The sequence below is a fragment of the Sceloporus occidentalis genome, unplaced genomic scaffold (assembly GCF_023333645.1).
Source record: "Sceloporus occidentalis isolate IW3139 unplaced genomic scaffold, rSceOcc1.0.p SCAF_10, whole genome shotgun sequence".
In the NCBI taxonomy this organism is placed as follows: Eukaryota; Metazoa; Chordata; class Lepidosauria; order Squamata; family Phrynosomatidae; genus Sceloporus; species Sceloporus occidentalis.
In genome coordinates, this window is record NW_028316990.1 from 22,494,440 (window position 1) to 22,507,078 (window position 12,639).

The window sequence follows — 12,639 nt, forward strand, 5'->3', positions numbered from 1 at the left end:
CATTTACAAGACACTTGGCAGCAGCCTTAGCAAAAAACCTGCATGTAGGCATGGGCCTAACCCAACGGCTGTCTCTGTAACCTCAGGCCATCTGTCCCCTTTCGCTATGTGCAGTTGCAGCAGATGTGTCCCCCTTTAATGGCCACGGCTGCATCCTGGTCATTTGAGGAGGCCTCCAGAGCAATAAATGCCTCCACCAAACTAATCCCAGGATTCCATAAGACAGAAGAGTCACAGCAGTTAAAATCAAAGTGCTACTGCAGTTTAGCACAAGGCTTCTCTGCCAGGCTTTCACTGGAGATTAGGATTATGAAAAACATTTTTAAAAAAAAAAAAAAAGCTGTAGAGTAAGGATTAATTTTTATGCAGGGGTTCCCCGAGACCTGAAAATTATTTCAAGGGTTCCTCTGGGGTGAAAAGGTTGAGAAAGTCTGGCGTAGCATGAAAGAGAGCCAAGATTGTTATACTTTTGTCTCACATCCATCACCACCTTCTGGGAAAGGAGAAGTGCAGAAGGAAGGAAAATCCAGGCTGTACCCAACAGGTGCCTCTCTCTCACACACACATAGGCACACAAATTCGCAATACATTACAATCATGGTTGTTAAAAGAGAGAGTGTGGCTTCTCACTGGTTCATTCGAAACCAGGCAGCTACTTTAAGGACCAAAGCTTAAGTTTAAAATGGCCACACCTAACACAAAGACATTACTGATCAGACTTTTCTGTGCTCTTATCATGGACCCAGAGCCACATCTTGGGCTAAGCAAATCTGCTCTTGCCCTCTCTAGGTATCCTGCCTGGCACACTGTTCTTGGCTTCAGTATCCCTGACTCAATAAGAAGCCTCTCCCTTGTGCCAACCCAGCTGTACTTACATGTGGAGGGACTTTTGTGCCTTCACCACCTCTTCTTTTGAACTGTAACGGACCAAAGCATTGCCATGCGGGAGGTTCAGGTGGAATGTTATCAGCGGTCCGTGCTGCATGCACAGAGTCCGCAGAGTGGAGCCATCGATCTGGGAAGAGAAAGGCTAGGAATCACACAGTCTGATCACGCGGGTTATGTGGCCCAAATCACCCCAAGGAAGGAAGGAAGGAAGGAAGGAAGGACTGCCCTTTTCTCCCGTCTCTGTGTGTGGAGGGCAGCCAACGCCAAGCCCTGCCAACTCACCTGAGGTGTGAGGTTTTTCAGGACAAGACAGTTGGTTATTCTCCCTGAGCTGCCCTCACCCCAAGTTGAACCTGTGGGACAGAAAAGGAAATGGCAGAGTCTACCACATAATGAGGAATTTTAGAAGAAAAATCCATCACCCTAAAACAGGGTTGGAAAAGCCTGGGGTATGCATGGATGTCTTCCATCCCCAGCACCCAAACATGGGCCACACCTGCTTTGAAAATGCCCTGAAGTAGAAAACAAATCTAGAAGCAACTGAAAGTTCTCTTCCTCCTATATTTTGGAGGGGTCTCTGTGCCCAATTTTATGGCTAAACTGCAACCCCTGGGGGCTTCAAACATGTGGAAAAATGGTAATTTTCCCCCCACCAATTATTTTTTAGTATGGGGAAGAGTCCACAGAAAAGAGCCTGAGCAAGTGCTCTTGTAGATTTCTGGGGAGCACCAAAACTTGCCTGCTCTTTGGTCCTCCTCAGAAACCCACCAGCCCCCCTTTCCCTCCCTCCTTGTCCTGTCTGTGGGTTGCACCACTGCGCTTCTTCTCACCAGGGGTATATCTGGCGTCAGAACTGCTCCAACCCCCACCAAGCCGCACAGAGTTCTCCCACGAAGAGAGGGGCAGCTTTTGGCCGGTCAGCCCAGGTGGGGGCCGTGATGGAGCAGCGATGCTTTTGGGCGGCAGAGGAACTTTCCACAGCTCATGCGCCAGAGAGGTGTTAATGGAAGCAGGAGACCACGTTGGCTTGGAGTCACTGTTTCTGGCTGAAGGGAGAAAAGAAAAGATGAAGCAGGGAGTGTGCAAGAGAGACATGAGAAAATCGGTGGGAGAGAAGAAGCTACTGCCCACCCTTCAGGGGAACACAGGATCCGTGTGCTGTAGGAGTCCCAGCCTCACCTGAAGAAGTGCTTTGTGCTGTACTGCTGAGGGAAACATTGTAGTTGGAGGCACGAATGGATGACCAGGCACTAGTTGAAGGCAGAGTGGTGTTCAGAGATGAGGATGACCCTGTGGAGGGGAAGCACTAGCAGCTTAGGAAGGGCAATCAGGAGAGGGACATGAAAAGAGCGAAGAAGCCAGTGATTGAAATACTATCTGGATATGCTCAGAGACATTCACATGTGCTTAGGCACTGAAAGCAAGTTTCAAGGCTGAATCACACCTGACAGGGAAGAGCCCTCAAAGAACCACTGAAGACCATCAGCCTGCCTTGGGGTAAGGCAAATCTTCCCGCCTTCTCTGCTCACTAGACTGGGACACACTCACCACCCAAAGTGACACAACTGCACTTCAACTTGGCTTCCAAGCCCAAGACAAAGAGACAGTCCCCATGGGCCTGTTAGAAACTGGACAGAATCCAGAAGACATTCTCTCAACCACTAGGCTCTATCCACTGAAATGGTTTCTGAGTTGTCCCCAATTGCTACCAGATCAAATCAGCAGCACACTTTGGGGTCAAGAGCAGCTTTACTGACACACAAGGATTTGGGTGTCCCACAATGGCAGAACTCCCTTCCTATGAAGATCGAGTGCCAGCCAATGGCCATCCCAGATGGAATAAGAGAGCATTTCTTCTGAACATTCATGTGCGGAAGATCACAGGCGCCAGGCCAGGAAGGATCTTCTCCCAATCAGTACCAGACGCCAAAGCCGGCCCCCTCCCAGCTCAGCAGACCTACCGCTGTTCCTGTCCCTGAGGTGATCAGCCTCCCGCACAGTGTTGACTGACAGATTGTTTGTGACGCTGCCGGGAGTGATGTAAGGGTCAGTTTCGGGGTCGATGTTTGGATAACCTATCCATGGCTCACCAGGACGAAACTCTAAGAATGGGGGAGGAAAAAATGAACTTATTTTACTCATCCCTTGGACCAACTCTGGCTTCCTTTCTCAGGGACTTTACCTATACTAGTGCAAATGGCTCTGAGGGGGCCTCTAAATGGCAGAGATCTTGTATCCCCCTTTGCTTTTTGTCACCTAGCCATCTCCTTTCTGGGACCCAAATGGCCTTTCTGGCTCCTTTTCTGGAAGCTGTCGCTCAGGGAGAAAGTTTGAAGTCTTATCCAGGCCCCCTTTTCAATCAGGTGCTTCCACCTTTACCCTCCCTGACCCCAAAGGGAAGAAAGAGAGAGTGGTTTCCAGGACGTGAGGCTCCAAAACCTGGATGCCCAGCAGCAGCTTAATGGCAAATGGCCTCTCATCAGCTCACCTGGTGGCCAGTTGACACTGCTAGAACTGTTTGGTGATTTGGCACGTGACCAGCCATCCCCAATCGGTCCAGGAGGACTGGCCGGCGAGTTACTGCTGTTCATGAAGTCATAGGGAACAAAGGACGTTTCCTCCAGTCTGAAGCCACTTGAAATAGCACCTGGAAATGGGGAGGTAGGGAGAGCAAAGGCAGGGGGAGAAAGGGGAGAATGGTGGAAAGTCCTCTGGGGCTGCTCAGCTCTGGGCAGCAACAAGAGTGGTCAACTCAGTCAATTGCTTCCTTAAAGCACCACCTTGCCTTTGGCAAGAGATGGCAAGCCACATTTTACAGTCACCCAGGTATTTAGAAGATGTTCAAGCAAATAATAAAAACCTAACCCTAACCCTAACCCTACTCTGGTTCTCATGACTGTCAGAATGGCATTAAAAGCATGCAAGTAGCCTCTGTAAGGAGCTTCCAGGAAAAGCATAGCAAATGGTCCACATGGGACATCCCCATAGTCTTCAGATGCCCTCTAATTTTTGGGGGGAGGGGGATTTTTTCACAATTTCCAAGCCTCTCAAATTTCAAAATGTGGAGGGTGAAATCCCGTCACGAAACTGCTAAGGACTCCATTAGAATTCTTCTCCATTGGAAAACGTGCAAAAACAAAATGTATGGGGCTTTGGGCCAAAAAAAGGAAGCTGGAAATGGCACCACATCCCTCTTGGCCCCTCTGCTTCAGCCTGTTTGTGGAGGTGGGGGAGATAGGCTGACCCTGGCGCTGCCCACCCCCAATTCCAGAGGAAGAGCTCTGACTTCCTCCACAATTGTATTTCGCCAGCCATCCCCCGTCAGCCTCTCCTAATCCTTCAAAGCTCCCCACCTCTGTCATGTGCTTATCCAAACCTCTACTCTTTGTAGAACACCACATTATTATCTTTTTTTAAAATAAAAAAACCCTCTGATTACTTCTTCCACTCATGCTTTCAGTAAAAGCATTCAAAATATGCAGCCTTCCAAATGCTGCAAAGATTTGCATAATTTAGCTGGCATTAAATCTGTCGGGGATAAAAGCTTTCTTGTTAATCTTCAGAACTGAACTCTCCTGCTCAAAATCCCATAATTTACATGCTATCAGCTAGACTGTGGAAGAGGTAAGAAACAGCCCAAAATGCAGCAGAAGCGACAGTGGGGGATTCTCTCACTGCAGGGGCCATCTCAAACTGTCCTGGTCTAGCTTACCGTTTTTGCTGGCATTCTGATCCAATGACGTGTTTGTGGAAATACTATCCACGGTTGTCCATTTACTCAGCCGAGACTGTGGCTCCTTAATACTGCCCATGTCCATATTTACATTCAAGTTTGAGTTCGATCCTGCAAAAGAGGTTACAAGATCAGCAAGTACCACTCTTGTGTCTTCTTACCACCATCAACCCTACATTCTCAGCTCTACCTGCGTCATGTGTTTATTCCCTGCACTTCAGTTCAGAACACAAAGCCCTTACTCCCATTAACTGCTATGCTGCTTTTCCCCCTGAAACTGGAGACATCCTTGAACTCAGCTCTTCCTCAGGCCTTGCATATTCTGGTTGTGTTGTTTCACAGGAAATTTATACTATGACTTGGACGAAAACAAAATGGACAGCTTTTCAGACTGTAAATTGTTGATACTGAGACAAATAACTTAAGGACTCAGTAAGGCAGTGGTTCCCAACCTGTGGGTCGGGACCCCTTTGGGGATCGAATGACCCTTTCATGGGGGTCACCACTGGAAAACACCTATTTAATTACAATTATGAAGTAGGAACGAAAATAATTTCATGGTTTTGGGTCACCGCAACATGAGGAACTGTATTAAAGGGTCACGGCGTTAGGAAGGTTGGGAACCACTGCAGTAAGGAGAAACCCTCGTCACATTTTCACAATATGTAAACATACGTTATAGTTAGGCATTTAATCTGGGGAAGCCAGGCAAACAAAGCAAGCATGTACGTTGACCAGTTAGCTGCTCCCTGGCTAGTGAACAAGGTCAGGGACTCAAACAAGTGCTTCTGCATCCCTTGAGAGACCAAGACCAAACCCTGCTCCCAGAAGCCAGAATGCTGGACATCCCATCCCCAAACACATGGCCAGAGAGGGAACAGGCACCCACCTATGGGGAAATTGCTAAATGCACTGATCTGTGACGACCCTTTCTGCAGCTCTGTGTTGGCATGGGGCACAACACTCTCCAGGAATGATTTCATGGCACTCGGGTGGAGCTGTTGCTGCTGCTTGAGGAGCAGATTTGGATCAAGCTGACAAGACTGTTGCATCATCTGTTGCTGCATACTGAGGGAGCGACTCTTCAGAGAAAGAGAGCAGGGAGGTGTAAGACAAACATCCTGAGGCCTGAACAATGACTGGCAAAGGGCAGGGCTTTTAGAGCTATGGAGTTACTGTCCACCCTCCACCAAAACGACTGTCTAGTGGTCCAGAAGAGTACACAGCTGTCACCCTCCTTCCCTCCTATGCCACAAGAGAATCAAGAATCAGGACATGCTTTGATTGTGTATTCCTGCATGGCTGGGGGTTAGACTGGATGGTCCTTGTGGTCTCTTCTAACTCTATGATTCTAAGTACTGAAGCCCATCAACCACTCCACCTAAGAGACAGTCGTTCAGCTCACTGCGGTACTAAATGTTAGATAGTTCTACTGTAATGCTACTAAGAAGGCAGCATGAAGAGAACAAAAGCAGAGTTAACTGGTGCTACTTTGGTCTTTTGGACTTCGGTGTCTATTCACCACCCTGCCCTACAAAGTCTATGAGGCCACTGACTAGATTGTTTACTACTATTTTTTTCCGAAGGCAAGAATACCTCCTGCCTTGAAATATTTTGTGAAGATTGTGTGTGTATGTGTGTGTGTATTGTGGGCCTGCAGAAAGACTTAATGCAAAGTTGCCTTCGTAAGAATGAGGGAGGATAGAAATGACAGTTGAAAGGGGCGGGTGGAGGACAGGGTAGCAATACCAGCTAGCAATAGCAGCTTTATTTATATACTACTTTATACCGCACTAAGCAGTTTCTAAGCATTTTTCAACAGTAAGCAAATTTCCCCCAACAAGCTGAGTACTCATTTTAGCGACCTCAGAAGGATGCTAGGCTGGGATTGAACCTTGTCTTGTGGCTGTGAGTGAGTGGCTGCAGTATCAGCATTTAACTACTGCTCTACCAGGATAGGGAGAGAAAGGTCAAACCCATACCTGCTGCTCCTGCTGCTGACGGCCTCCAGATGGCATGTTTCTCTGATTCTGTGCCTTCTTCTGCTGGACCAGAAATCGCTGTGGTGGGGCAGGCGACAGTTTAGGAGGAGGGTGGCAGGGAGGGGGCAAGGTTACGGGAGTCGGCTGAATGGGGGGGGGGAGAGCAGCCCCAGGTTGTCTACTTACTTGTAACTGGGAGAGTTGGTTCAACTGGGAGAGTTGGCTTAACATGGCTACCTGTTGTGCGCCAAGGAGTGGGTTGAGGCCCCCATTGTTTGGTGCATACTTCAGCAAGGACACTGGGACCTGCAATGCAGAAAGAACCACCGTGCAAAGGCTGCAGTGAGATTGTGGGACAGAAGGTTGAGGAAAAAGCAGCAGCTGAGGGGGAAGTGACTCAAGCAGAAGGGAATAAAAGGGGACTTGGTGCTGCTTTGTGTATCTCAGGGACACTGCGACTGGCACCAAGGCCACCTGTCCTTCTGTGCTTCCTGCCTTCTGCATGGAGCATTTCGGATGTGCGAACAACAGACTTTAATTAAGGCAGCCAGCTCCTGCACCCAGTCAGTCACCAATCCATGGGAGGGAGGCAAAAACTGCCAAGTACTGGGCTGGAAGGAGAAGGGGCTGGATGCAGCATTTGTCTCCTTTCAACTGCTTCTTAGTAGAGAGATCTACATGGAAGAGGGGGGCAAGAAGAGGTGCAGAGAGATGCATTTCTTGAGAGGAGGGTCTCCAGCCCCTCTCCATTAACCAAAACAAAGTCCTAGTCATCAACTAAAGAGATGTCCGATTCTCCTTACTATTCAGCTTATTTTAGCTACCCCAGGAATGTTGAATATGTTCTTTTTAAAAAATCTATTTATAATTTCTAGCAACTGATTTTGCTATTGTTTTTTCTTGTAAACCACTCTGAGATTTTTTAAAACTGGAAAGTAGTGTTCTTGAACAAAAAAGTAGAACCCTCTCTGTGTGTAGAAACCCCCAGCCCACCGCAACCAGGCCAAGCATCCCCTGGCCTCACCTGAGGGGAGGGCAACGGAGGCACTTGGGAGCGCGGGTTGGGCTGGGAAGAGCTGAGAGACTGTTGTGCTGGAGAAGGAGGCAGATTCCGGGACTGTGCTGCAAGGTTTCCAAACGTACTGGGGTTGCCGTTCTGCAGAGAGAAAGCAAATTGACTTGGCAACATCCGCTCTTCTTTCCAGAAGTCCTTTCCAAAATAGGTAAAAGCCCTGCAGAGCCAGGGTTGCCCATCTTGCCCTCTCTGGGAGGGTTGCATTCAGCACAGGGCAGCCTCTTGAATGAGACATGTATGTGTGTGTTGTGGGGTCCTGTTGCAGACTATTCTAGGAAGCAGGACCCCCCTCTTCCTGTCCCTAAAGCTTTGGCAATTTTAACTGAGGCCTCAACAACAACAACAACATTCTGCTGCCAAAATACACAAGATCAAGAACTGGATTCAACCTGGTAGTGTTGTGTGTCCGAGTTTCCCTTTCCCTCAAAATTCAGAAAAGAGTGGCAAGGATGACTTATCTGCCTTTTAACATCTTTGTCTGGAGACAGAAAGGCACAAGCCACATACCAAAACAGCTAAGCTTAGTATATCAAATCAGAGAAAGAGCTGCAGGCCATGAGAACTCAAGCTACTGCACTGCAATAGGTCTCCATCTGCTACATTAAAAGTGAGCAACCCCAACAGCTGCATCCTTGCCCCAGAAGGTGGCGGCTTATGAAGTTAAATGAAGGAAATCCCAGGCTTCCTCCAGAAGTTAAGGCTCTCCTCTTCTTGTCTAAATCTTCCCTCCTGGACCAAGGGGAAATGTATGCCCTGCCACTGAGCTTTTTTCAAATGTGCCAGTGTTTCTGTACTCTTACACAATGGTAACATTCACCCAAGAAACAGACAAATGGGGAAAGAACAAAGGAGAAACGGAAAGGAGGGACCCTAGTTGCTGCAGGGACATTACAGTGGCTAAAGAGGAGAGCCATGAACTGAATAGCACAGAAGAACAACAGGAGCCACTGCTGAAGAGGTGGAAATGAGGAACCACATTCTCAGTGCGTGGCTGTTCCAAAAAAAGGGATCTATTCTGGAGAAATAGGGCACAGAGGTCCCTTGTCTGTCACCAAGGAACAAGATTTGCATTTGCATTTCCTACAAAGCAGCCAACCGGAGAGACCCTGGCTATAGAGTCCTGCAAGAAGCATGCGTGCAAAAAAACTGTTTCTCCATGTGCATTCACTGAGTGGGGCCAAAAGATCAGAGGACACCTCTGTGATTTTTAAGTGTCTGGAGTTTTGGGGACCCGAAGTACAGTAAAAATATCAGAAGTGGGCTTTGATTAAATACCGGGCGAAGATGCTCACAGCCTTACCTGTCTAACAGAATTCAAACTTTGTGCGCTCAGCCCTGTTAGCGAGCTGAGAGCATGGTTAGGTAGTGCACTGTTTGAAGGGGGAAACTTCGTGCTCTGATTGGACATGAACTGCACATTTTGGGAATCATCTGCTGCTACGACAAGGCCATCCTGGTGGGACAGGCAAGTTGGAGGAGGAGAAGGAGGAGGATGAGGTGCAAAAACCGGACCGCAAACAAGTGGCAGGAGAATGGAAGGAAGAAGAGGCAGACAGGGTCCAGGATCCACAGGAAGAGAGGCAGAAAACAAGAGAGAAGTCAGAGTCACTTGGGTTCCCTAAGCTGAGAGCCCACAACATCACAATAGCGCTACTCAGACTGCTTCCCAGACACTGCAGAAGAGCCAGAGATAGACAGGGACAGGGACACAAGCTGGCAGCAAAGCCACCATATCAATGGAGGACTCTTTTGCTTCCTGTGAATACTCGTGGGCTTGAACATGCTCTTCACCCACCCAGAGATTTGCATGCAGTTAAAATGCTCTTAAGAATGCAATAAATTAAACCAAGGATTAGCTCACCTATACTAACTACTCAGCGAGAAACAGCCTAAACATCCAAATGGGCCAGAACTGCAGCAAGCTGGCAATCACAGACATTTCCTCTGAAGGCAACAGGCTCTTACCTTATCAAAATAAGGATTTCGATCCATGGAAGACTCTTTGGAAATCTGAGGACGGGAGTGAGGGCCTTTCCCTATCACCCGGCTGTATTCGGTAACATTCAGGTTGTGCTTCTCCATCTCCATCCACTTGTCAGGCAGGATCCCTAGAGAGGGAGGGAAGGATATGGCTCCCATATCATCACGATGGATAAGTGGCTGCAAGCACCCAAAGCTATACCATCCTGATTGGTCCTCCCATGCACTTATCACTCTACTGTCCTCTGGCTTTAATTCTGCCTATGACAAGGGCACATGAGGTTCCCCAGAGGCAACTTCCCCATTGCAAAAGTCTTGGCGCCTGGTACAAGTCCTCTTGCCCCTGAGCAGGTCTGAGAGAAGTGCAACCAAAGGAGGCCTTTGCCAGGCTGTAGTTTCCATAATGAAGAGGAAAACACTATAAAGCAAATTCATGTGGAGAAACAACAGATGAAAGCCCACAGCCTGTTTTGGCAATGTTTGGCTCAGCTGTGTTCATAGAATCATAGAGTTGGAAGAGACTGCAAGGGCCATCCAGTCCAACCCCATTCTGCCATGCAGGAACTCTCAGTCAAAGCATCCCTGACAGATGGCCATCCAGCCTCTGCTTAATGACCTCCAAGGAAAGAGACTCCACTACACTCTGAGGGAGTGTGTTCCACTGTCGAACAGCCAAGTTCCTCCTAATGTTGAGGTGGAATCTCTTTTCCACTGTTCTGGGTCCTGTTCTCTGGAACAGCAGAAAACAAGCTTGCTCCCTCCTGAATATGACATCCCTTCAAGTATTTAAACAGGGCTATCATATCACCTCTTAACCTTCTTTTCTCCAGGCTAAACATCCCCAGCTCCCTAAGTCGTTCCTCATAAGACATGGTTTTCAGATCCTTCACCATTTTAGTCGCCCTCCTTTGGATATAGTTCCAGTTTCTCAATGTCCTTTTTGAATTGTGGTGCCCAGAACTGGACACAGTATTCCAGGTGGGGCCTGAACAAAGCAGAATAGAGTGGGACTATTACTTCCCTTGATCTAGACACTTTACTTTTATTTATGCAGCCTAAAATTGCATTGGCCTTTTTAGCTGCCGCATCACACTGTTGAGTCAAGTTCAACTTGTGGTCTACTTGGACTCCTAGATCCTTTTCACACGTAGTTTCATTCAGTCAGGTGTCTCCTATCTGTGCATTTTATTTTTCCTCCCTAAGTGCAGTACCTTACATTTCTCCCTGTTGAAGAAGGAAAGCCCAACTTTCTAGTCTATTCAGGTCATTTTGAATTTTGATCCTGTCCTCTGGAGTATTAGCTGCTCCTCCTAATTTGGTGTCATCTGTACATCTGATATGTTCCCAGTTCTGTCATCCAAGTCATTGATAAAGATGTTGAATAGCCCTGGGCCCAGGACAGAGCCCTGTGGGACCCCTCTGGTCACTTCTCTCCAGGATGAAAAGGAGCCATTGTTGAGCACCTTTTTGGTTCTGCCAGGCAAACAATTCCAAATCCATGTAACAGTTGCCTTGTCTAGCCCACATTTTACAAGCTTGTTTGCAAGAATGTCATGAGAAACCTTGTCAAAGGCCTTACTGAAATCAAAATATACTATATCCACAGCATTCCCTTCATCTACCAAGCTGGTAATTTTATCAAAGAAAGAGATCAGATTTGTCTGGCATGATTTGTTTCTCCGAAACCCATGTTGACTTTTTGTGATCATGGCATTGCCTTCTAGATGTTCACAGACTCTCTGTTTAATGATCTGCTCCACAATCTTTCCTGGTATAGAAGTCAGACTAACTGGACGATAATGGTTGGGACCCTCTTTTTCCCCTTTTTGAAGATGGGGACAACGTTTGCCCTCCTCCAGTCAGCTGGGACTTCTCCTGTTCTCCAGGAGTTCTCAAAAACTATTATTGCCAATGGCTCCAATATTTCATTTGCCAGTTCTTTTAATACCCTTGGATGTAGTTTGTTTGGTCCTGGAGACTTAAATTCATTTAGATTAACAAGGTATTTACTATCTCTTTACTTATTCTGTGCTGAAATTCCCCTATTTTGTCTTCTTCTCCTTTATCCTCAGGTTGAGCATCCTTCTCCTTTTCTGAGAAGACTGAGGCAAAGAAGGTGTTGAGTAATTCTGCCTTTTCTCTGTCTTCTGTTAGCATTTTGCCATCTTCTCCACGCAGTGGCCCTACCGTTTCCTTCTCCTTCCTTTTGCTGCAGACGTATCCAAAAAAACCCTTTTTGTTGTTCTTGAGTTCATTCTGCGCTTTAGCTTTTCTGACTTTACCCCTACGCATGCCTGCTATGTCTTTGAATTCCTCTTTGGTGATTTCCCCCTTTTTCCATTTCTTATACATCTTCCGTTTCAAACTCAGCTCAGTTGAAAGTTCCTTAGTCATCCATCCTGGTTTCTTGAGACATCTCCCATTTTTCTTCCTCACTGGAACTGTTTGAAATTGTGCCTTCAGTATCTCCCTTTTGAGAAACTCCCATCTGTCCTGAACTCCCTTCTCTTTTAGTATTTCTGATCATGGGATCACCCTCAATACTTCTCTAAGTTTACTAAAATCCGCTCTCCTAAAGTCTAGAATGCATGTCTGACTATGCCTGGCTTCTCCTTTCCACTGTATAACAAACTCTAGGAAAACATGGCCACTTCCACCTAATGATCCCACCACTTGCACCCCATTAACCAAGTCATCCTTGTTGGATAGGATCAGATCCAAATGGGCTGATCCCCTTGTTGCCTCTTCCACCTTTTGGACAATGAAATTGTCTTTGAGGCAAGTGAGAAATTTGCTAGACCTTGAAGATTTTGCTGAGTTTGACTTCCAACAAACATCAGGATAGTTGAACTCACCCATCACTACTACATCTCTCCTTTCTGAGCATGTAGTCATCTGTTCTAAAAAGGCGTCATCCAATTCCTCCATCTGACTTGGGGGTCTATAGTAGACTACCACCAGAACATCCTTTTTGTTTCCCT

General features: G+C 47.2%; 1 protein-coding gene across 3 annotated transcripts in view; it reads right to left on the reverse strand.

Annotated features, from left to right (window-relative positions):
- LOC149306171 (trinucleotide repeat-containing gene 6A protein-like) overlaps nucleotides 1-12,639 on the reverse strand; it is a 52,183-nt gene that overhangs the window by 2,473 nt on the left and 37,071 nt on the right. For 2 of the 3 annotated variants that reach the window (XM_089540752.1, XM_089540753.1), the window contains exons 11-23: nucleotides 9,644-9,786; nucleotides 8,979-9,131; nucleotides 7,628-7,759; nucleotides 6,790-6,909; nucleotides 6,604-6,681; nucleotides 5,511-5,703; nucleotides 4,601-4,732; nucleotides 3,377-3,535; nucleotides 2,850-2,990; nucleotides 2,068-2,178; nucleotides 1,719-1,934; nucleotides 1,171-1,241; nucleotides 876-1,015 (exon numbers count right to left, since the gene is read on the reverse strand). In XM_089540752.1, the coding sequence (XP_089396878.1) occupies nucleotides 876-1,015; nucleotides 1,171-1,241; nucleotides 1,719-1,934; nucleotides 2,068-2,178; nucleotides 2,850-2,990; nucleotides 3,377-3,535; nucleotides 4,601-4,732; nucleotides 5,511-5,703; nucleotides 6,604-6,681; nucleotides 6,790-6,909; nucleotides 7,628-7,759; nucleotides 8,979-9,131; nucleotides 9,644-9,786 (1,789 nt within the window). The remainder of the gene's footprint in view (nucleotides 1-875; nucleotides 1,016-1,170; nucleotides 1,242-1,718; nucleotides 1,935-2,067; nucleotides 2,179-2,849; nucleotides 2,991-3,376; nucleotides 3,536-4,600; nucleotides 4,733-5,510; nucleotides 5,704-6,603; nucleotides 6,682-6,789; nucleotides 6,910-7,627; nucleotides 7,760-8,978; nucleotides 9,132-9,643; nucleotides 9,787-12,639) is intronic. The other variant, XM_089540754.1, reaches the window with a different exon arrangement.